The 24,560-nt window shown below is 35.2% G+C and overlaps 4 protein-coding genes across 5 annotated transcripts; 1 reads left to right on the top strand and 3 right to left on the bottom strand.

The window, feature by feature from the left end:
* Positions 1-2,090: 2,090 nt before the first annotated feature.
* LOC130748201 (uncharacterized) lies at positions 2,091-3,122 on the top strand. The gene has a single exon (XM_057601367.1). The coding sequence runs from the start codon at positions 2,301-2,303 to the stop codon at positions 2,928-2,930; it is 630 nt and encodes a 209-aa protein (XP_057457350.1). The 5' UTR covers positions 2,091-2,300; the 3' UTR covers positions 2,931-3,122.
* Positions 3,123-4,098: 976 nt separating this feature from the next.
* Positions 4,099-9,403, bottom strand: LOC130746596 (kinesin-like protein KIN-13B). Its single transcript, XM_057599274.1, has 12 exons — positions 9,073-9,403; positions 8,788-8,991; positions 8,157-8,342; positions 7,808-7,909; positions 7,307-7,384; positions 7,137-7,218; positions 6,514-6,673; positions 6,128-6,430; positions 5,657-5,875; positions 5,155-5,500; positions 5,005-5,070; positions 4,099-4,586 (listed from the first exon to the last, which is right to left on the bottom strand). The coding sequence occupies exons 1-12, from the start codon at positions 9,256-9,258 to the stop codon at positions 4,407-4,409; spliced, it is 2,112 nt and encodes a 703-aa protein (XP_057455257.1). The 5' UTR covers positions 9,259-9,403; the 3' UTR covers positions 4,099-4,406.
* A 4,184-nt stretch (positions 9,404-13,587) lies between these two features.
* Positions 13,588-17,426, bottom strand: LOC130749694 (mitochondrial arginine transporter BAC2-like). 2 transcript variants are annotated; one of them, XM_057603073.1, is made up of 5 exons: positions 17,281-17,426; positions 16,403-16,452; positions 16,049-16,291; positions 14,456-14,633; positions 13,588-14,259 (listed from the first exon to the last, which is right to left on the bottom strand). In XM_057603073.1, the coding sequence occupies exons 3-5, from the start codon at positions 16,283-16,285 to the stop codon at positions 13,790-13,792; spliced, it is 885 nt and encodes a 294-aa protein (XP_057459056.1). In that variant the 5' UTR covers positions 16,286-16,291; positions 16,403-16,452; positions 17,281-17,426; the 3' UTR covers positions 13,588-13,789. The 2 variants fall into 2 exon arrangements, with proteins under 2 accessions (XP_057459056.1, XP_057459057.1); XM_057603074.1 differs by lacking the exon at positions 17,281-17,426 and having other exon boundaries at positions 16,403-16,581.
* A 3,595-nt stretch (positions 17,427-21,021) lies between these two features.
* On the bottom strand, positions 21,022-22,237 carry LOC130748912 (mitochondrial arginine transporter BAC2-like). The gene is made up of 2 exons (XM_057602162.1): positions 21,924-22,237; positions 21,022-21,745 (listed from the first exon to the last, which is right to left on the bottom strand). The coding sequence occupies exons 1-2, from the start codon at positions 22,173-22,175 to the stop codon at positions 21,089-21,091; spliced, it is 909 nt and encodes a 302-aa protein (XP_057458145.1). The 5' UTR covers positions 22,176-22,237; the 3' UTR covers positions 21,022-21,088.
* Between the last annotated feature and the right edge of the window lie 2,323 nt (positions 22,238-24,560).

The raw sequence follows: 24,560 nt of genomic DNA, 5'->3' as shown, positions 1-24,560 counted from the left end.
AACAATAAAAGGGTTCTCTGGACTCTATCTGTTCATTAAAATGCTTAAAATAACACACATAGTTCATCTATCATAGTATACTTGGTTTCACGATTTTCACAAAATTCAAAACAAGTTTACTTAATTAGAAGCTAATAACATGTTTTGATGGGTTCCTTTTCCCTCAAAATGAACTCCAACACTCATAAGCTATTCACATAATTAAGTTTTTAGTCAAAATTGAATTGACTATAGAATCAGTTGTACAAGAATTTTGAAACATGCATCAAGACTTGTATCTTCTAACCAGAAGTGATTGTCATTGTATAGCATTTCACCACGGAACCAAACATGCGATCTGCCGAATCTCACCAGCATTCTGAGGAATGAGATATGCAGTTTTAACACATACAACCCGTGTTCATGCTTCTACAGTTATTTCAGTTGTCAGAGTTCAGTAACTGTGTATGTGCCATTCTCTATTGCAAGTGCAAGCACTACTTTAACCTAATAATTTAGGTCAGAGGTGGGTGAAGGACTTAAAAACACTGGCCAGTGTGAAGTATCTGATAGTGACCTCACAGCACATGAAATGGAATACACCTCACATTTTCATGATATTTAGTTCCCATTTCTCATTTCTCAGTGCCAACTTGGCTATAGATTGGGGACCATGCATGGCTTTCTTACAAATAAAGAAGGATCTCTCCTTCACAAGGCCTAGGGACGGATGACAATTAAAGTGTTATGCAACAACTTAGTCTGTGTTAGGTCCCGTTGAGTACGCTGGGAACCTCATAATCAATTCTGATAAAGTAAAATCAATTTTGGATGACAATATAATCGTCTAATTGTCATTTTGGAGAATTGATTTCAGTTCCAAAATTAATTCTGCTAGAAGTTAACGAAAGTAGTTTTTGCGTTGAACATTAATATATTACAACTGTATTTCATAACATTGCCAAACATAAATAACTTTTTTTCATAAATGCGTTCCCACATAATCACTTTACTTTCAACACACTTTTACTTAACTCAGTTTTACCAAAATCAATTGTGAAACACTTATCCAAACACACACTTAACAGGGTTTGGTGTGTGAGGTAGAGCACCAGCAATTCTTCTCAATGACCCATAGTGATTTTTTCAGTTAAAAGCAAGTAGCTCATGCTGCTTAGGAGGCTCATTAAGTAATTATTATTAGTGTAATGCCAAAAAGCAAAAACAACAATATTTATATGATAAAAAGCATATATACCTCAGAGGGAATTAGTTAAGGACTATTTGATTTTGGGATCCGGAGGTTTGAAATTTGGTTAACAAGAACCTAGTACGCAAAGTTACTGTTTTAATCTTTTAGCCATTTAGTTACTACCTTTAGCTTTGCATCTTAATCAATGACACTGCACTTTAAACAGCATGTAGTCAAAAACAGTACAATGTTTGTGTTAATTTTAATTTAGATACTAAAGTCCCCAAACTCATAGCCTTTTCTTCAATTATCTTTAACCCAAAGAGGAACAACCACTAGAAGCAAAATCTCTCCCAAGTGTTGGGACCCCAAAGTACTTTAGCTCTCAGATCTGACAATCATCAGATTATCATATTGCCACCAACACTTTGAGCTTTTATGTAACAATTCTGATTTTGAAACACCCCAACTATGCAGACAACCCAAGTACACCTCATTTTTATTTCTATTTTCCTAATAAAATCACATTTATCATTTATTTCTCTTTTCTTCTTTTCTCATTCTTTTAATTTGGGTCTAGACACCCAAATGGAATTTGAATTTCCTGCATTAGGGGAATTATAAATTCACGTAAGTCTGGAGAGCTCAACCGTTTGATCTATGATATTATGACTGTGATTTAAATTGATTGGTTTTAAGTGTACACTAGCTTCTTTAAATAGGATCCGTCTAATTAAAATCGGATGGTCACGAGCCTTGCAGAATTCCCTAACTATAGAAAATCCAGGTCCACCCAAACGGGGGTGTCTACAAAACATTTTCTTTCATGTAACCTGATTTTTAAACACTCCAACAGTGTTAACAATCCACGTACACCTCATTTGAAAGGGACAAAGAGCATGGGATGCCATTGACAAAAAGTTAGAGTTGAAATGAAACCTAGACAGAAGAAAGAAACACACCCCTTTAGAGTACAATTGATTTTTTAGAAACAGTTACTAGCTGCACTTCTCTTTATATGCAAGTCTGAGTCAAGACAAAATTGGAGAACACACAAGAGCTAGATCAGATTAACACTCTAGAAGATATTAGTAGAGCCAAACCTCTCCTTTTCACATCAGAACCACAAATGCTTCTTAGAGAAACCATCCGCAAGACCAAACTTTTACTTCACAAATCCCTCAAAAATTTCAAGTCCTTCTTTGGAGGGTACCAAAAACTACCCAGATCCCTTTCCTTCAATCCGTTCCTCGGCCGCAGCGGCAACACATCAAGAACTTACACAAGTGATCAATTCTACAATGAGTTCTATGACATGCTGCAGTCTGATCTGAGCAGAATGAACAGAAGTGAGCATGACATTAGCATGAGGAGGCCAAAGGAGGTAGAAGAACCAATGGGAGATGCTGCTGCTGCTGCAACTGCAAGTGCCAAGAAAAGTCCACAAAAGAAGGTAAAGGAGAAGAAGAGCAAAGGGAACTTCAAGAAAGACTTGAACTCAAAAAACAAGAATGAGGAGGGTGTTCATGATTTAGCTCAAAAGATGAAGGAATTGGAGATGGCTGATTCTGGTGATGTGGAGCATGTACTAGACATTGAAGAGGCTCTCCACTACTACTCTCGCCTCACAAGTCCTGTTTACTTAGACATTGTGGACAAGTTTTTCACAGACATGCACTCAGAGATCAACCTTCCACAGTCCTCTGTCAGCATCAAACACTCCAAGTCAAAGAGAAGATTTGGCTCAATCAGGTTGTAGATAAGATAATCTTAAAGGTGTATATGAAATATGTTCCCTCTTGTTTTACTTCTCCCAGTGTGCTGAAGGGTTTGAGTTTGTTTGGTTTGAATTCTTGCTATTTACAAATTTTGCTTTTCTGGTTACTTGAACTGAACCTATATTGTCCATTCATCAATTATGAATATAAGAATCTCTAGCCCTGTTTGACAATTTCCCCATATTTTGAATTTTAAAGCTTTATTTAAGTATACTCTTGCTTTCTTTCTTAAGGACACTTAGATAGATCTTGATGTGTGTTTGGATTTCCGTTACAAATAGTAAAAAGCACTTTCAACAGAAATTTATATCTCATAACTGAAGTTCAAACATACATTAGTTGAATTTCAAAATTTGTTTGATTTGATAAGACATAATTAAGAGGGTGAGAAAATACTAGTGTATGGTTACAATAACTAGTGAAAAACTTTTCCATTTAAGTAGGGAGCAATTAGAATGAAATGCATATATGACAAAAAGGTGACTTCATTCCTTATGATGAAGGTGAGCCTCTGGGAGAGGTGGCTTTACAGCTTGTAGAGTGTGTATCTTGATGATGGAAAGGACAATGTACTAGCTTCTTCATTGCATCTTGGAATAAGAGAAGATCTGTGTCCCATTTTCTTTTTAACAAAAAAAAAGTTATAAAAATCAAATCAAACTTAAATCAAGAAAAAAGGACAGTGGATGGTCCTGAGCACTTGCCATGATGCTGTGGTTCTGCAAACTTGAAAGAGACTAGAAAGGATCTGCATTTTGTCCACTTTGAAGACCAAAGTTGGCATCTCCTTCAAAAATGGTTACGGCTCCTGGGTGTGGCTTAGTGAGTGGAAGTGTGAAACCTAGTTGCATTCTTTCAGAGTTGTGAGTGATTTGTATAAAAATAAAATTGTGTTGCAAAATAAAACTGTTTTAAATTTTAAAATTGTGCTGCAAAAGAACTGTCTGGAATTCAGTTCCAAAAACAAGTTTGACACAATCCAGAGACATGGATTTTGCATTTGGGACAATGGAATTGATGCTGTCGCAAATCCTAACAGTCTAACACACTCGCAAATCATAACAGGATGGGGTTTGGCCACATGGACTTACATCAAATGACGAGCCACAGCTATTCGTATATCAAACATGAAATTGGTAGAATACTTAATTTGAAAAATATAAATATTCAATTGATCAATCAAACATCAACAGAGCTTTTATACATTGTCAACATTGATACATTGCCTTGACAGCAGCAAGTAAAACCAATACATGGCTACATTCTTAGTAAGGTACAGAGAAAAAAGTGAAACCCTTCTCAAGGAGAGTAACCAAGGTACAAAATCATGATGAATCAACAAGTAACAGTACCACTTCATATCTCAGATCTATCATAATCTTCCACTGAATCGCAGGAATGAATCATTCTGACCACAGAAATAAAACCTTCTCACTATGAGTCCGTTTTAAATGATATCAGTAACCATTGGATGAAACCAAAACATTATGCTCCTTTAAACGTTTCTGAAAATGAGCTAAACGGGTTTGCAACTGCAAGATGCCAGCCGCCTTCTGAGAAAGAATGGCATTTAGTCTTGTTACATAACCATCCAGCTGATTTCCTGGTTGATCTGCTTCAACCAAGAGATTCATCTCCTGTATGTCAAGAGCAGATAAAAATATGAATGAGAATTGTGGACTTCGCATCATTCCTTGGAAGTATGCAGTAGCAAGTCCCAGGATCTATTCTTTTTAATCAATGCCAACATGCACAAAATCCCTGTTTATGCTATTTCCCAAAAAAATCTTTGAAATACGGGTTTTGATTTACTCACCTCACTTTCACTTCCATCACATTTCCACCAACTTTTTCCACTCATCTGTCTGTTTTTTTCCTAACACATCATCCATCATATCTCTCATTTCTCTATCTTCTCTTCCTATCTCTCTAGGTGTGGGGGTTTGGGGTGTGAATGAAGTTTAATTGTAAATTGAAGCCACTACATGACACATGGCTCTGTTCCCGAAAAGAATAAATGAAATGAGAGAATAATAATAAAGATAATATCAATACCTCTCTAACAATATTCATGGTTTCCTCTACTTGTGTCCGGTGAGCATTTACAAGGTCCTCTTCTTCCTGAAATAATGACATATGCTTTAGGGAACAATGAGTTCTAGGTTTTTTCTATAATAATCATTGTCTCAGTACCCAGTATTTTACCTGTAAGAGGTCATTTAAATCATCCTCTGGACTAGCTGCTTTTGGTTCAGCTTTTGGGAGGTCCTTCCATTTTATCTGACCACTGGGTTTCTTCAACTTGACCTCAGTTGTAGCATATGATTCCATCTTTCCATTTTTCTTCAATGATGGTTTCACCTGCTCGTAGTACTCTTCAGAGGGGCTAAAATCACCCCCTTCATTTTCGTCAGACCATGCATCAGCTGTGCAATCCTCATAGGCCGATGCAGTAACAGAAGATAAGGGAACCGTAGTTGATTCTTTAAGGTTGAAAGTCGAAGATAAGACATCCTTCTTCGAATTGTTACCTTTAGATAGACTTTTTACCCTGAATTTTGAAACAGTGTGGAACAGTGAAACCATGAATTTTCTTTACCCTTTTATCAAATTGGTGGTTATGCTGTGTCTGCATGTGAGGTGCAGTGTGGATGGTTTGAAGGAGTAAGTGATACAGAACTACATTTAACAGAAAATTCATCATTACCTGTCAGCATATCTTAGTGTATTCAGAGTATGTTCACATGAACCAGAGCTTGGGGATATGCACGATATCATAACAGTGCGGGAATTGCCGACAAATGAATCCCTCAAAACTTCAGTCAACTTACTGCCTCTGAAAGGGATGTGTCCTTGGTCATTATCAAGAGCTCTTATGCATTCCTTTAAGGCAAGTAAGCTCTTATTGATTTCAGCACCTTCTATTCTGTTTCATTTAATTGGAAACAAACGACAAAAAAAAATCATTAGACTGGTAACGGAATGCCCGAGGGATGTTTAAAATTCGTGATACTATAGCATTCCAATTCTGAGATATCTTCAATAATAAAGTATATGGCAGAATTTGGAGTCAAATCCAATCTAATAAACGCATAAGGAGTTTTCCTTCATAAACACTCATTTAATTTAGATAAGTAACAACATGGGTCCATCTTATCTAATTCAAGCTCAACTATACCTTGTCTGTTTGTCATTATCTGTTGTATCTGCTCCACGTTCACTTCCAGCAAGATCTATGAAGGAGAGCTTCCCAACAGGACGGGGAGGTTTGGATTCATTGCCATCAACTGACCTCTTGATAGCAAGCTGAAGTATTGCATGAGACCTTGATGACTCCTCATTTGCACCAGTGGTGCCTGTACTTCTTGTGGCATTTCCTCTCTCAATCAGTTCTTTGATGCTTTCCACATCAGATACACAGTACTCTTGCAAACCCACAATACAAACTTGCTGCTTCCCATCCTCCCTGATGAAAAGTTTTCTGCAGAAGTACAACTTTAAACATCAAAAACAGAGAGATCAAAGATGCAAGTGGCAAAGAAGGGATTTGAGTGTTTGACGTACTTTCGGTCATTAAGGAGATCAAAAAGCTTCCCGCCGTATATTTCAAAGAAACTCACAAACAATTGAAATCCCTGGTTCCTGTAAGTATGATGCATCAATCTTAGGATGTCCCTTGATGCTTTAAGTGGCAGCGGCTTCATTGTGAAAGTTTTTCCACTTCCTAGAAAAGCAGAAAATGGTATCTATTAAAAGTACCCTCATAGCGCAAATCATGAAAGTCAAATTCACATGAAATATCGGCACCTTAGAATCTCGATTTACCTTTTACAGAACTCAAGAATTACTTTGACTCATAGATTGAAATGAAAACATTTGGGAACATCTATCACTTATTCACAATACCCCAAACTAAATGACAAACAATAAATAATCAAAGAAGATAACTTGAACAAATGTAATTAAAGCATTGAACATCCACAACAATAATCATGGCCTTTTCACATCAGGTAGAATTTGTAACATTGATGATAAATCAAATAACTGTATAATGTCCTACAAGCTTTATATTCTAAATGGTCATGGCCAAAACTTAAATTTTGTAAAGGGGAAAGGTATCACTTCATCAATAGACATGAAAACAAAATTTATCCTCAGGCAGGCTGTAATTTGAGAGCTGTCATCACCTGTTTGCCCGTATGCAAAGCAAGTTGCCTTAGTGCGTTCAAAGATTATTGGAACTATGGGCTCCACTGTTTCACGATACACCTACAAAAGTAAAAAGGTTATAAATGTAGGAATATATCACCTATATTATCATTCTTTTGAACTATACACTTAATTACATTATAGTTACCTCATCATTCGTAACCTCTTCATCCAAGACAGCATCAAAAACAAATTCATGCTTTTCCACATACTGGGTAAGGTCAACCTGTAAATCATGTTTTAGAATCAAATATAAAATATCTATTAGATTATCATGCCAAAAACTTTTCATAAGAACTGACAAGTGATGAAATTATTGGGGAAATAATTATCATCATAGTACAATACTGTCCCTAGAAATGGTATTTCATTTTCAAAATAAGCAGACTGATAAATACATACACTCTGCATATTTGTAAAATCACATTTGATTGTGTTTTTCAGTTACTATCATGTACAGATTATCTGTATCATTTTCAAGTCAGATTTCAGATTCACCAAGACAAAAATTTGGAAATAACAGATACATAGGCAGCACCAAACTTGATTTCTTAGTACATAAGTCATTTTCAGTAACTTAATATGATATTTCTAAACCTAAAGATATTGCAACCATTTATCCCTATTGCTTGTAAGTTATAAAACTCACCTTCAGTTTAGTTTCATGCACTGTTAAAGAATTGGAATATGTTTCTATAATGTCTTCCTCATTCTTTGCTAATTCTTTCTTGTTCATTGGTCTTTTACGAACCTGCATTAGAATAGCCACATACAAATATGAGAACAAACTTAAAAAGTGATGTTATTCATAATAGGGCAAGATTTAACTTTCATTTACAGACAACTCAATGAATTTCAAATGTAGTACAATGAGTACTAAGCTGGTTACTGTGCCAATGCAATCTCTATGGCATAGGTCAGCAGAAACATTTTGAAAGAAAAAGCAACAATTAGAATTGAAACATGAATGGCAAATTGAGATATGTGAGAGAACATACCACAACTTTAATCTTTGCCACAGAACTAGATTTCTCTTTGTCTGCAGGAAAAACTTTCAGTACATTTTCAGTAGCACGAGCTTTGGCTGTCTGCTTGCTCATCATGTAAGTTTCTGCGTCATCAAAGCTCCTACCCCGGCTAGGTTGATACAAGAAACTGGCATCATGTGCATTGGAAGCTGGAATCTAGCAAGATAGACAAGTTATATGCAAATTCAATCTACCTATTCATGTTCAATTGTTCATCTATCATACATCCTAGTTGAAAACAGATTAACCTAACTTTTATACACCCTACATAATCAAGCTAAGAGTGCAACTCTTACAGCTTATTTGTAACAAAATCAACTAGCACATCTAGATTGAGGAAATGCTTTTACTCCTCACATAATGTGAAAAGGAATGAATAAATTAAATACACAATATCCCGGTGAATGTAAAAGTTCGAGGCAGATGCAACAATTTTCCATCGAATGAACTACAATTTCGCATAGATTGAACACTCCCTAGGGCTATACATTCATTGTAAGGACAGTCAATATAACAGAACATTTCTATAATCTATAGCCTACACATTTCAAAAGATGCAATGCAAACTACGAAGAAGCACAAAATCGAAAAGGCCAACTACCTCAGGAAGAAGCTCAGTGTCAAACGAATGCAGATCCAACAAGCCAGGGCTGAAATCACCGGAAGAATCATCGCCGTTCTTCTTCTGCGTCAAAGCACGGTGAGCACCTGGAGGCGTAGCCGGCTCCATGTAATACTCAGTTCCTCCTCCATTGAAGCTCCTCTGCGCATTCCTATGCACTCCGCCGCCGTACATGCTATAATCCTACTCGCATTTCAAATCAAATCAAAATCAAGTCAAGATCCATCAGATTGAAAATAGTGAAGATGATGAGGGACTGATTACCTGAAGAGGAGGAAGGGGATTGGCGGAGGAGGAATGAAGATGTTGAAGGCCAGCAGATTGGAGCCACCTGTTGGCGGTGCCGGTGGATGAGCCGCCGTCGAGGAAGTTGTTATCGGAGTGCTGACGCTGGTGGTGCACGGCGGTTGAACCAGATCTCAGCCCCTGTCTCCCTGCACCGCCGTTCATCTTCCACCGGCGATCAGATCGGAGAAAGATAGATTATAGAATATAAATACGACTACTGCAACTAACTGCAGTGTTCGTTGTTGGTTGTAATAATAATATTTATATTTATATTTATGAAAATTGAAAAATGAATGAAAGCCTTTGAAATTGAAAAATTGTAGAGAGAGAGAGAAAGAGTGAGTGAGAGAGAGTGTTCTATAGTTCTCACTGGTTGAGTGGCACGTGCGAACTGAAGCGTAGTAGAAAGTGGAAACGACGTCGTAAGGGTGTGTGAAGGAACGTAGGTCCCGTTGTGTTTTTGAAAATGCTCCGGCTCACATGGTGGGGACCACTGTGTCTTTTGTCTTTTTATCGTTGCGCGCTAGGCCTCACATTTTCAAAAATTTGCGAGGTTTTGAGTTTTGAAGATCTCATGCTGCCACATGGCATCATCCTGGGCTGGGTTTGCTTGCTTGCTAATGTTTGGGCCCAGGGTTTCGGGCTCTTTCTTTAGCTGCCTGTGTCCCAACCATAAAGAAAAGCTACTTTTATACTAGTTAGGAGAAGGACCATAACGGTCCGAACATCATGAACTCCGTCGGAGCTTTGTCAATCCAAATAGAAAAATCATGTCAAAATGAAAGTTTGGCCAAACCATTTGCTTCAAAGTTACCAGAACGATGGACAAAAGGGAAATTCACAAAAATCAAAAGATAAAGCTAAGTCCTCGCAATCCCGGATAATAGAAGACAGGTATGAATGGTCCTCGGAAGTTTCTTCCAACCCTCATACAGAAGCATGCAATTGATCTCGAAACAAACCCATCATAAGCAAATATCAACAACCAAAAAGAAAGATTATTGAAAGTTTTCACGATTGAATTTATCCGCCTACTAGCTGTACAGGTCAAGGAAAGTCTACTTACGAGATTGACCGACTTGCTTCCAAGCCGAGTTCCTTCCTTCGGTAGAGGAGAAAGGGCTGCTAGAAGAAGAGTTCACCACTATCTACGCAATTCTCTAGCTTCATTCTTTTGAGAATATTCCATTTCAGAGTGATGCTCGCACCACTACACTCACTCACTCATACCATCGACGGGAGAAGAAAGAGGTTCAATCCATAGGCGAGGTGGAGACTTCGGTATCGGTATAGGGTCGCCTGTTCGGCGCGATAGAAATTCCGGAAGTAAGGTGTTTACTTTTCATATTAAATTACAAGTTGAACAACAAATTATGATAGAGAAAAAAATATTCACATATTTTTCATTGACACTAATGTTCACCAAAAAGGTTACATTTTTAACCTCCTTTCACAAAATATTACTCCTTGATTTATTCATAAATATGTTTATTAAAAAAAGATTTATTCATATATATAAATTAATGTTGTTGGGCTAATTTGGGAAGTATAAAAGGCCCTTGTACTTTGGGCTTTAGCCCTCTACTTTATAAAAAAAAAGGCCCTTGTATTTGCTGTTTGGATTCTATTCCAAGGGTACCATGACTAAATTTGGGGTCGGGATGGCAATGGGTCTCGGACCCATAGGGTACCCGCAAAAAATACCCACTATGGGTAGGGTAAAAACCCGCTAGATGGGTATGGGGTTGGGTATGGGTAATTACCCGCAAAAAGTAATGGGTATGGGTGCGGGTATGGGTACTATAGTACCCAACCCGCCCCATACCCGCACACACATATTATTATTATTATTATTATTATTATTATTATTATTATTATTATTATTATTATTATTATTATTATTATTATTATATGAACAAATTAACTTAAGCTATAGCTTTCAAACTTAATTATTTTAGAAAATAGGTGACTATTTAAAGTATTCATAATCATTGCTAATTTACTCCCACTTATTTTAAAATTAGTAAGTTAATAACCTACAACTTGCTTATTCGTTCTAAAAAAATATATTCTTATTTGAATGATTTTATTTGTTACGTAGATAATCTTTTGTATTTATATTAGTGTTTTTTATTTAAAAAGTTAGTTGTATTTTTTGTTTTCTATTAACAAAAATTAGTGAAAAATATATTTTGGTTAGCTAAATTACGGGTAATGGGCACGGGTACGGGCATATAGGTACCCAGAGGGTACGGGGACGGGTATTCAAGTTGCTACCCACGCGGGTATGGGGACGGTTACGGGTAATTTTTTAAAACGCGGGTATGGGGATGGGTACTATAGTACCCTACCCAAACCCTACCCATTGCCATCCCTATTTGGGGACCTATGGACTCATAATCCCATATATATATATATATATATATATATATATATATATATATATATATATATATAAGCTTTCTTTGACAAAAAAAATATATATATATATATTTTTAATTCCATTGTAGTGACTAGCATTAATTAACACAATGCTAAGCTGGTTCACTTTTCTTTTTGGGTTACTTTATGATTTTAAGCTGTGTTTTTTCATATACCAACCGATTATTTGTTTAAATGTATATGTTTGATTCTATTTAAGTAATGTTTTAGATTTGAGTCTTGTAAATGAGAAAAAAACCATCTATATTTACCGCTCATGAGTTATTTATTTATATATATATATATATATATATATATATATTATCATGAACATGATGATCCATAAGCATATCAAAACTATATGTCCCCAAAGGGTTAACTCGAGTAGTAATTAAGTGTTAGGGGCATAAGGGTTGGGGGCAGAGACAGATTCAGAAATTTGATATTGTGGGGGCAATATATACATATAAATTTATTAAAAAAATTAACATACACTATTAGAAATGAGAGAATTTTTTTATCAAAGGCGACACAAGTGAGAGTATTTTTTACCAAAGAGGTCATAAAAAACCACATACTTTTACTACTCAAGTAAGAGCAAGCAAGACACAAGTAATGAAACTTTTTAACAAAAGGGTCATAAAAACCACATACTTTTATTACCTAAATATTTTTCGAATGATTTTTTTTCAAAATCAAGGGAGGGCACCTGCCCTCGTATACTGATACATGCACCGGTCATTGGTTGGGGGGAATGAAGAGTGAAGGAGCCATGGTTCAAACTTTAGTGAAGAAATTAATTTACTAATTTTTTAATTAATTAATTTACTAACAACTAATATTTACCTATAAAAAAAACATATATATCAAGAGTACAGAACATAACACATGTTTTGTTTCTTAATTTTTGTTTTCTTTAGAGAAGTTGCCCAAGTTTTAAAAAGAAAAGAAGAACAATTGTCCAGTAATATCCTATTTTTGAAGCAAATCAAATAATCAGCAAAGAGTACCGTAGATCTCTACATCAGACTAAATTAATGTCTGAGTGGCCTAATGAAATACATCTTCAGAGGTTTGGTTTTAAGTGAGTGAGATAACCAAGTGAAATTACGTGTTGGATTTAGAAATTTTATCATGTAAGGCAACGCATATATATAAGCATATAATATGAAAATAATAATTTGGTCTTATATACGGGGAAAATACACATGATATATATAATGATATATATATACATATATGATGTTCAGAAAAATAATTTTTTTGGAGATATTTTCTCCAAGGTGGTGTGTGTAGATTATCCCTGTCTATAATCCTTTGTCTTATATAAGATCCCAACCAAAAATTAAAGAACCTTTACAATTTATAGTTAGGAGAACCAAAAGTTAAATCAAATTAAGATGTTTAATTTATAGGTTTAAATACTCTAGAGGTCCCTGAAATTGTTTCCCGTACGAAAATAAGTTCCTGTAATTTTTTTTTCCCGATTCCGAATCCCTGAAATTTTTTTTAATCAGAATAGGTCCCTAATCGAGTAATCGTGATTCCAGCTTTTGTGGCTCAATTTTTTGTGAGTAATTTATTCCACGTGGCTTTTATATTTTTTTTTTAAATACACATGGATTTAAAAAATAAAATTAACCATTTAAAATTAAAATTAAAATCTTATTAACCTAATTAACTGTAAATCTAATTATCCCTAAATCTAATTAACCTAAATCCCATTAACCCTAAATCCGATTGTTAGTGATTGTTAATAAGATTTTAATTTTAAATTTAAATGTTTAATTTTATTTTTTTGATCCATGTGTATTTAAAAAAATATAAAGGCCACATGAAATAAATGACTCAGCAAAAATTAAGCCACATAAGCTGGAAACACGAGTAGGGACCTATACTGATTAAAAAAATTTCAAGGATTCGGAATCGGAAAAAGAAATTTCAAGGACTTATTTTCATATTGGTGACAGTTTCAGGGACCTCCAGAGTATTTAAACATAATTTATATATCAAATAACTATATGTCAAATCTTTTAATAGCTACATATCTTTTTTTTTTTGAACAGTTAATAGCTACATATCAAATCCAGATCTATAAGAATCTTATTTAATTTATTACACCATCGTTCACAAAAAAGCTAATATGTATTAGCTTCCTGCATATATTGCTATTAAAAATCCAACATGCTATATTCCCCCAAAATAAAATATCCACAAACGATGCCCCCTTGAGTTTTTCATACATCTGAAATATTAATGCTCGATCTAAACTTCAGTTCTTATACAAACACCTAAGGCTGAACTCATAAGCAGGAAATATAGCACTATTCATGACAAACGCTCTAACAAGCGTAGCTCCCAAACCACGCCATAGCACAGCATGACCTTCTTCTTTAATGATCTTCAGCACACAATCCACAATACCTTTGTATTTCATAGAAGAAGGTGTTTGAGCCTGCAATCTTGTCTTTATGACATCAGTAGGGTAGTTGAAAATCCAGCTCGCTATCCCGGCTAATCCTCCTGCGATGTACATAGTATCCAAGCTTTCTTGACCACTTTCCCTGCAACCAGGGTGAAGCTTTTCCTTTGTGTACTCATAGGTACAAAAGTAGAAGGTATGAGCAGGTGCATCTCTGAGCACAGTGACACCAAATCCTCGATACATGCCGCGAAGACCCTCATTCGTCCAAATTTTCTTAGCAATCCTAAGAGGACTCTTTTCAGTTTCAGTCAATTGGCCTGTACGATGACCCTCATTTGTAAGAGAGCGGAAATTTAACATATTAAATAAATAATTAATAACTAATTGAATGAGACAATATAACATATTTTTAAAAAATAAATATAACTTTTAAATAAATATAACATATATTAAGACTTTTTTCTCTCTTTGTAGCGAATGACCAATTTTTCTACAACATGAGTCCGTCCCTACCTGTACTATTTTGCAGCTGACGGCGAATTTTAACCAACTCAACAGGAGACATCAATAAACTTTGAAGTGCACCGGCGCCAAGTCCTCCTAATGCAACATTCACCATGGAAGGAGGGCCATTGGAAGATGAGCTAAAGAGCTTGGTGAAAGTTGCATAACTTTGAAAAACCATGGCGTTCTAGAAAACAAAAGTTACTTGTCAGTTTTCATGGCAAACATTTAATACATGAGATAAATTGACTAAAGTTATGGGTCTCTATTGTCATTTGCATCAATTAAATCATGAATGATTTATGGCTGTTGCATACCCAATGTAACACACCAAAGTTAAGTGAGTAAAAACTAAAAAAGGTGTTTGACTCCTCTCTAAAATGAAAAAAAGGTATTTAAAAGATTAAATAAGTCGTCATATCCGTTGATTAAATTGTTTTGTTGAACATAAGTAACCATAATTAATAATTTTGATGATTTACTACTTTATTTTTTAAAGTAACTTTCCCAATTTTTTAAAAGAATCAAGCCCGCAAAGAAGATCGGTCGAATTGGTCAGCAAGCATATATAGACATCATAACATTCCGAATGAAAGAAAAATTTAACATAAAAAATTCAGTATCAAAATAATAAAAAGACAAAACTCGAGAAAATACAATATTTTATTATGATCATGATTGAATCTTCAGATTGGCTTATTTTACACATTAGAATCATCAACATTATTGAATCTTCTGATTGGTTTATTTTAATCATTAGAATCATCAACATTATTGAATCTTCTGATTGGGTTATTTTAAACATCAGAATCTTCTAGTGGATGATAAGTGATTAAAAATTAGTAAGATATCAAATAAATATGAAAGTGATGTATGAAATAAGTATACTTTCCACCTAATTCTGATTGGGGTCGCTATGTCATGCAATGCAATAATTGACTCGCAGGAAATGTTGATAGAAGCAAATAATAAAGGAAAAAAATCTGCACAATGCAAACACTTAGTAAACATCAAAGTTAAAAAAGAAGGGAAGAAAGGGAAATAATAAATATGATGTATGGTGGATATTGTGATGAGAAATAGAAAAAAGAAATTGAGTATATATTGAGTATTTGCACTATTTGAGTACGTGTAAGCATTGATAAATGTTCATATAGAATTGGTTTTTCAAGATGTGTACGTATGTGCAAACGGCTCTGGCCTTCAGCATCCCAAGAGATATGTTGCCAGTAAAAAATGTCAGCCTATCATGCTACAAATATCTGAGTGTCCACTTGAATAGGTGGTTTACCATTGAAACCAATTTTGGTTCAAAGTATGTAGAGAATTTTCCACAATTCATTTTAAAATTAAAACCAATTCAGAGATTAAAAATATCAAAATTGATTCTAAGAAAAGAGAATTTCATAAAAAAATATGTGAGTTCGTCGACTTTTGTGTTCATCTCACAAACAAAAACACATATATATTGGCTAGAGAAATCAATATTAGAATCTTAAACAGTCAAGTGAAATCCAACCCATAATGAAATCCTTGGATCTATAGACTAACATCATTGCAGTAAAGGGGGTAACAAACAAGGGAGTGGAAGTGAAAAATGACCTGAAAAGCAACAGAGCCCAAAGGCATCGCCATGCCACGGTACAGAGCGGTTGGTCCTTCCTTGGCCAACACATTCTTGAAGATGTTGAAGGCGGAGCCGCTGTTGGATTTCTGTTGCATGATGACGCGGAGCGTGTCCAGCGGGTAGCTGGAGATCAGACCAGCTGTGCCTCCAAATCCTCCAGCTACAAACTCTCTGCCAAAGCTGCTTGTAAGAAACTCTGTTGAGTACTCCATTATCACCTATTTCATAAAAAAGACACCAATTTGATTTTGATTAAATTCACCATATCATAAAAAGATACCATAAATTTGATTCAAATCAAATTTTGTGTATAAGGAGCACTGGCTCACCTTGGAACAGTTGCTAATGGAATAGCTAGTGATACGGTTGCTCCTCTTTCCTGAGAGAACAAACAGAGAAAGAAAAATGTGTTACATATGGACAATTTAGTGCATGCACTTGCTAGAGGAAGGAAAGTCTTATAAACGGTTTCTCATTGTGGTGTTTTAACTTTAACGTAGAGATTATTTGGTATCCCATGGGATCAAATAAATATTACGGATAATGCTCCGGTAGTCATTTAAAATGAAAGAAAACATGACAAATTAAAATTAAAATATAAAATCTCTTCATTTTTAAATAAGTATCAGAAAAATTACCAACATTCAAAGGTAGAGATTAGAGACAGAGACGTAATAAAAAGAAAAAATGTAAAAGAAAACGAATTTTTTTATAATTTTTTTGATTAATTTTATAAATAATTTCATTGGTGTAGTAACACATTGGCCAAATAACCCCAAAAGGAATGAGTACAATTCCATGTCAATTTCATGAGAAAGAGGATCATGATCCGAGATAGCCTCATTTGGGATTTGTTACTTTATAACCGTTTGATCAAGATCACACGATTTAGATCTTAAAAAACTTATATGAAATTTGATTTTAAATCTGAATCGTTCAATCTTTAATCGGACAATTATAAAGTCATGAATGCAATAAATTTAGAAAAAATTATCCGTATGAAGCGACATCAGATTACCTCTTACCGCAAGAGTTTTTTTCACATCAAATCAAGATCCTTACGATTAAGAATAAAAAATGTACCGCTTGATGCCTTTTTTTATGATGTTAATAAACTATGAAATTGATGAATAAGAAATTAAAACAACAGATGGCAAATGCAAATGGACAATTTGATGCTGAATAATTTGGAGTGAAACGATCAGACCTGGAGAGCGAGGAGCAGCTAGCAACTTGCAAGAGTGTTGGAGAGTTATGAGATTTAGTGTTGTGGGTCTGATTTCTGAGTGTGTGATGGTGTGCTATTAATATAGTTGATTTATGCAGGTTGTGTTTGGTGTGAGTGGGACTGCGTTACATCATTCTTTTGGCTCCATCGAATGGGTTTTAATTTGCTACTGAAAACCAAAATTTATTGCCGGCTGGAATCACATGCTTATACAGTGCAACGGTGCAAGGAAGACGACGATGCACTAAATATATATGACTTCATATAAACGTATCAGTCAATTTTGTTATCAATTATCATGAATATTTTATTTTAATTTTATATAAATTATTAATATTGTAGATTTAATGAATGCAATATGACATAGTCAACCGAGTATTAATTACTATTAATGTTTTCATTTACTATTAAAGGAAATATTCATAACACTGACGTAATAGTGAAATCAATATAGCTTTAAAAAAAATTCCGATGTAACAAAAAATATATATATAGCTTTAAAAATAATCAATAAAAAAATTTATTAAAAGTTTTTTTAAATGTATTAAAGGTCATTCTTAATGTATAATACTTTTAACAAATAGTAATTAATTTTTATGTAAAGTAATTAATTAATGACATAACTAATGCTTCCTCAAATGACAAAAATAGGACTCCCATCATACTTTTACCAAAGGGCATTCCTAGAAATCGTATTAGGACTCCCATACACAAAAATAGCAAGAAAGCTTCCTTGACCCCTCTTTGGTGTAACTAGGGCATGGACAAACTGAAAGTGAGACTATATGTTCTACACCTCTTGACCATTCTGCAAGACCTAGATGCCTCGTGTGAACATAACAACTTCCACAACAAAGGATTTATCAAAACCCATGGTTTAGATGAGATTATGAACTCTAGACCCGCTAACGTGAGTCTTAGAAAGCGCAACACACCTAAGAGAATGTCTATGAACCAAATCTTTAATAAGGGAACCCTTTTAACAACAACAACACCCTGATATTCCAACACATTGTGTTGATCATTAAACAAGATAAAAGTGTAAGACGAGTCTCTAACAACTCTTTCAGAACCTAGGAGACAAACTTCTATCGCGACCTCAAAGCTCTTCAGCATGACGCTTGCCGGAGGTCCTTGGTCGGCCACTCTGAATTTGCATTGACTCCTCGCCTGGATCCCAATAATCTAACTTGCTTCTTAAAATTCAAAATCCTTCGTTGACCCCCTACTTCTCTAGCAAAACAGGTTTAAAAATGCCCCCCTGTGTAACCCTTCCACTTGGCTCATCCTTATTAATGGGAATAATTGCTACCTCACCGGATTCCATGCACTCAAATAAAAAATGATTGTCTGCTTCATTTATACTAAACATTCGAGACACGATTTTTCGTGCATCGTCAACACCATCATAATTTTGTCTTGTAACTGCCTTGACTGAATCAAACACATGAATATTCCCCTCGAAAAATGCGTCAGACCCCTCCGGCTCTTAATTAGCTATCATTGCGTCATTCATTGCTTGGTCCTCTGGTCCTGAAACAACTGATTTTGTTTGATTGGCCCTCAATCATGTGGTCATCATTATTTCCATTTTGAAAAATGTGTACCGCTTTATGCACATTAACTGCCCCTTGCCCCCTTAACTCCAACATTAACCATTAACTCATTCGGGAAGACTTTCCTCAGTGATGACATCAGCCACCGACGCTGAGTCCGAGGCACAGTTGCTCTCTCATGCTATGATGATAAGCTTAGGGACCTGCCCTTTATTCTTAGGGACCCTCCCCTCCGAAAAAGTTTTGGGAACTAGGGCCCTTACTGCCAGAGGGTGCACCGGCTTTCGAGGAGCCTACTTTGCGATCATCCAGGGATCAAAATTTGATTCTCCTTCCACGCCACCTTCGTTGTCTTGCTGCACTCCGTTTGGAGGATCCTGCTCTGGCCCCCTTGTATGGGGGAACCGATATGCCTTTATGGCCAAAACTATAAAAAAAAAAAAAGATTTAAACCCATTTACTCCACCTTGTACTCCAGCTCATTCATCTCAAACTTCAAAATGAGAGACTTCTGAAGATCTACCTTGTTGCATATTGCAAGCCTTTCTCTGTATGCGGACACAGAAGCTCTGGAAGAGCGCTCCCCTTCCTTCAAGGTGTGAGCATCTATCTTAATCAGACGCCCAAGCACCTGCGCAATCTTGCGAAGAAAATTCTTCCCACAATACTCCACTTGCAACTTTAGGATATAGATGCAAACTAAGGCCATGTTCACGTCCCCTTCGATTGGAATAAATTCAGGTCTCCATCGTTGAATGACCAAGTAATGTCCCATAATCACTCAAGGATCCTCGTTAAAGACCTGACTATAGTCATCCCAGTTGGAGAAACGAATGACAAAGAAGTCACAATCAAGGTCGATGACCTCCTAATCTCCATCAATTTGCTAGAGCCTCAAGATCCTCTTCCCCAACTACTTGACAAAGATTGCCTTTTCCCACTGCTTACAAGGTTCCTTCCTTTCCTCTCTAGTAATCTCAATCACAAGACACAAGGTATTATGCGCTTTCTTCTTGGGACTCTCAGGATCCTCCTTCTTATCTAACCAATAATCGCTTTCCTCGGACTCCGGGCCGAAGCAATCCTGAAGGGTTTCCTCTTCATCTTCCAAGTAACTACCACCATTCACACCAACACAAATGTCTTTATAAGAGACAGCCTATTGCGCCTGAAGTGATTCCTGCCCTCCCCCAGATTTAGCCATGAAAGTATTGCGTCTTAGTCCATTTCCTCCGCCATGAGTACATATCAGGTTGCTGGAGGATTTGAGTCACTACGACGTAAAATTGATTTTTTTTAGGTGTTAATATATGAAATTATAATCCTTCGTGAATAGTTTGTGCATATGCAAAGTTATGTTTTGAAGTTAGTGTAACTTGGGGTGCTAGTAGGTAACTAAGGGTGTTCGTTGGATGAGTTAGGCTTATCTTCTACCTAACCCTAATTTTCGATTAGAACAATTTTTTAAACCCAAACTCATCACTAGACCTGAAGAAATCCAATCGATGCGTTGGTTCAGGACGAGATAATTGATTGGGTCGGCGCCAGTGCACCCCTAGTTTTTACAAACATTTTATACGCAAGGGGTTTGAAGAGAGTGGAATTAAGTCACTACCAGAAATCGCCTACATGACCAACTAATGATGTTGAAACAATCTGCACTCTCCTCAAGGAATGCCACTCTTTTCTTGAGCTAGTTGCTCTAGCACTTCATGAATTTGGTTTTCAGGTACCAAACTTTTCGGTTAAGCAAATTCTGAAGAAATTAAGCAATGATTGGTCTTAGCTTTCAGATTCTTCACATGGGAAAAAGCGCAAACAGGTTACAAGCATTCTCATGATATTCATTCTTGGCAGAGGTGGGAGGTTGAATGATGCTTGCAACGTGTTTGAGGAAATGCCCAAGAAAGTGGTTGCACGAGATGTGGTGACTTACAACAATACTATGGTTTCAGGTTCTACACAGCCTAACTCATTAACCCTTAATGGTGGTTTAAACAAATTAATCATATGGTTTGTGAAGTGTGCGCATGGGGAAGGTGATGGAGGGAGGCTCATAAATACAGCTTGAAGATGATAGAGGTAACATATGTAGGTGTAGCTATGGTGAATATTGTGTAGTGAAACATGTTATTTTAAAGCAAACATGTTATTCCTTCCAAAATGAAACACCCTAGAACACTGAGAGGAATAATCCCCCCTTGATAGCTTGGAACATTTTAACTAATGCTTCAGTTTTTATACAGAAGCCTTAGACTAAACTCATAAGCAGGAAATACAACACTATTTGCGACAAACGCTCTAACAATCGTAGGTCCCAAACCACGCCACAACACAACATGACCTTCTTCTTTAATGATTTTCAGGGCACAATCCATAATGCCTTTGTATTTCATTGAAGAAGGTGTCTGAACTTGCAATCTTGTCTTTATAACATCTACAGGGTAGTTGAAAACCCAGCTCGCTATCCCAGCTAATCCCCCTGCTATGTACATAGTATTCAGGCTATCTTGACCGCTTTCTCTGCATCCAGGGTGAAGCTTTTCCCTCATGTATTCATATGTGGAGAAGTAGAAGGCATATGCAGGTGCATCTCTAAGCATAGTGCTGCCAAGTCCTCGATACACGCCACGAAGACCTTCATTCTTCCAAATGTTCTTAGCGATCCTAATAGGACTCTTGTCTGTTTCGGTGGATTGGCCAGTGCTAGTTTGAAGCTGACGACGAATTTTAACTAACTCAACAGGAGACATTAATAGACTTTGGAGAGCACCTGCGCCAAATCCTCCTAAAGCAACATCCTTGATGGGAAGTGGGGCACCATTAGAAGAGGCAGATGGGCTGAATACCCTTGTAAAAATTGTATAACTTTGAAAAACCATGGCATTCTACAAAATAGAAAAGAACAATAGAATAACTTGTTAGTCATTATAATAAGGATTTGATGAGAGGAGTATTTTTTTTAACTTCTAATTCCACTCTATATTTCTTTGTTATTTCATACTTTAATTCACTTGCAATGTAATATTGACAGAAGCAAACAATGAGGGGAAGTGAAAAAATCACCTGAAAGGCAACAGAGGTAAAAGGCACAGCCATGCCACGGTACAGAGCAGTTGGTCCTTCCTTAGCAATCACATTTCTAAGGATTTTGAAGGCAGAGCCTTTTTTGGATTGCTGTTGTATGATGCGGAGTGTGTCGAATGGGTAACTGGATATGAAACCAGTTGTGCCTCCAAACCCTCCAGCTATAAACTCTCTCCCTACACTGCTAGTAAGAAACTTATCTGCTGAGTAGTCCATTATCACCTGCTTCATCAAAAAGACCCCAAATTTAAATGTATAGCCTTATAACATCTTCAGAACACTCATAAGCTACTCACATTACTTCCTAAAATTGATTCTTACTTTAGAATCAATTGCACAGAATTTCCAAAGTTGTGCTTTTTATATGTTTTCAAATCCTTCTACAATTAATCAAATCAAATTGTATGTATTAGGAGCACTGACTCACCTGGGAACAGAGTTGCTAATGGAATAATGAACTAGCGTTTTTGTCCCGTGCATTGCACGGTAAATATTGATCTCATTATTTAGGCACGTAATAATGAATTGACGATCACAAAAATGAGTATTCAACCAAGTAAAATAACAATGAGTATCACACAACTTGCAAAATTTGAAAAAACTTCATATATTTAATCATAAATATTTTGTCAAAAACATTTTTAAAATTGTGAAAAACATACTTAAATTAGATGAATAATTGTTACCAAGAGTTGCAAAAGTGATAAGAGCTATGAGACATAAGGGTCGAAGGGTAATAAAGAGTTAGCAAAAATTATTAATGTTTACATGAATTATTTTTTATGTAAAATGTTTTTTCCCGTGGAAGTTTTTTATAGGATGTGTGTATACATATACATGTATTAATTAGTTCAAGTACATAGTTCGTACAGTATAGTACATACAACCGTATTTCTAAAAAACGTTTTATACAAACATATAATCAACTTTATTTTTTAATTTTCCACACACGCAAATTATGTTTAATTATTTTGACTTTTTTCGAAAATTAATGACTTTGTAATTAGGGAAATAAAACTTACTTGGATTAATTATTTTAGAATCATTAATCACCTTAATTATTGCTTTAAAATTAGAAATAATTAATTATAAATAAAGTTAATAACGTAATTTTGGCTCATAATTAATTGCATGACTATTTGAATTTTTGGCCTAGTATTGATGTGTAATAAAATAATTTTAATTCAATTCAATTAAATTTATGTTAAATAAGGAAAACAACATTTTCTGTTTTTTAAATAGTAATTAGTATTAAATGTTATATTATGATTTTTTTAAATATGTCAACGAATTAAATGTTTAAAATTGTCAATGATACATAATTAAATTAAGTGATGGTAATCAATGGTTATAATTAAACTGTTTAGAATTAATCAATGAAATTCGAAAAAGAATTTTCTTAAACAAATTGTCATTGCATTAAAATGTAAAAAATTCTTTCAAATGTGATTTAAAAAAAAACGGATATACCATTTATTTTAAAAATTAATTGCATCATATATTTTATAAAAGAATCTGGCCATGATTCCATCATTTATTCGTTCAAAATTAAAAAAGTCAAGCATATTGAATGACCCGCATGGAATTGTGGAAATTTGATTGAAAAAACGTGGGATTTTCAAATATGATTGAAAAAAATATCAAGCATCAAAACGTGAAATCACGGGTGAAAAAGTCAAGCATTTAACATTTAGATATCTGATTGCCAAAACAATAGTAACGTTGTGGTTGCATTTAATACTAATTTTCCAATTCTGAATGTTTTTTTGTGTTTCTTGTGCAAATATGACTCTTTTAATTGTTTTATGATTGTAGGCTTTTGGTGGGCTGTGCATGAATTGTATTTATGAGAGTCCATTTAATAGGTGCTAATTTATTAGATGACAAATTAGAGGAAAATTGATTTGTATAATTAAAAATAATTAAATAGGTGTACTAATGTGTGTATTTAATGTGCGAAAGTCTCTCTGACTGTGACACTTGTCAGCCAGAGAGATGGGTGTGAGGAAAGTCATTCTTAGAGTGTCATGTGTTATAATGTTGTGGATAACGATTTTCTTTTATAAAATATATAGTAGATGTTTTTCTTGGTTTCCTACAAATATCTTAAATGCTTTGTCTTTAATTTTTGTGAAAATTATAGCGGTGCATACATTGCAGTCCACATATAGTTTAGCGGGTCGATTGAATGTCTGCTGAAGTGTGTATGTACGTACACGTATAATGACTCTAATTTTTGAGATGTTTCTACTCACGGAAAAATTAGAAAATAGGAAAATGGATGAAAATTTGACAAAGTAAAATTAACGGTCAATAATTGAAAGATAAGGTGTAAGATTTTTATGGAAGACAAAAAACAACAATATAATACTGATGAACTAAGGAAAATATTTCTCTTAAGATAGTGAGTGCCACATTAATCAAAGAAAATCAAATATTGCACCACTTTAACCAGCTATCCACCCGTGACACATTGGTAAAAAATGGAGCATATGATAGTCCTTACAAAAAATTTAATATGAAAACAACATATGTGAAATGGACAATTTTATTGAAGAATTTGGAATGAATTCAGACCTGGGAAGCGCAAGCAGAGAGTGTTGCAAGTTATGCTTA

This window comes from Lotus japonicus, chromosome 3 (assembly GCF_012489685.1).
Source record: "Lotus japonicus ecotype B-129 chromosome 3, LjGifu_v1.2".
NCBI classification, from domain to species: Eukaryota; Viridiplantae; Streptophyta; class Magnoliopsida; order Fabales; family Fabaceae; genus Lotus; species Lotus japonicus.
This window is presented reverse-complemented; position numbering and strand designations above follow the sequence as displayed.

Excerpts from the sequence above, each read along its gene's own strand:
- LOC130748201 (XM_057601367.1), top strand. The coding sequence starts at position 2,301 with ATGCTTCTTAGAGAAACCATCCGCAAGACCAAACTTTTACTTCACAAA.
- LOC130746596 (XM_057599274.1), bottom strand. The coding sequence starts at position 9,258 with ATGAACGGCGGTGCAGGGAGACAGGGGCTGAGATCTGGTTCAACCGCC. Across the intron at positions 8,992-9,072 it reads ATCCCCTTCCTCCTCTTCAG|GATTATAGCATGTACGGCGG; the intron begins GTAATCAGTCCC and ends AAATGCGAGTAG. Across the intron at positions 5,876-6,127 it reads GATAATGACAAACAGACAAG|AATAGAAGGTGCTGAAATCA; the intron begins GTATAGTTGAGC and ends TAAATGAAACAG.
- LOC130748912 (XM_057602162.1), bottom strand. The coding sequence starts at position 22,175 with ATGAAGCAGGTGATAATGGACTACTCAGCAGATAAGTTTCTTACTAGC. Across the intron at positions 21,746-21,923 it reads TTACCTCTGTTGCCTTTCAG|AATGCCATGGTTTTTCAAAG; the intron begins GTGATTTTTTCA and ends TCTATTTTGTAG.
- LOC130749694 (XM_057603073.1), bottom strand. The coding sequence starts at position 16,285 with ATGGAGTACTCAACAGAGTTTCTTACAAGCAGCTTTGGCAGAGAGTTT. Across the intron at positions 14,634-16,048 it reads TGGGCTCTGTTGCTTTTCAG|AACGCCATGGTTTTTCAAAG; the intron begins GTCATTTTTCAC and ends TTTGTTTTCTAG. Across the intron at positions 14,260-14,455 it reads TCAGCTGCAAAATAGTACAG|GCCAATTGACTGAAACTGAA; the intron begins GTAGGGACGGAC and ends GTCATCGTACAG.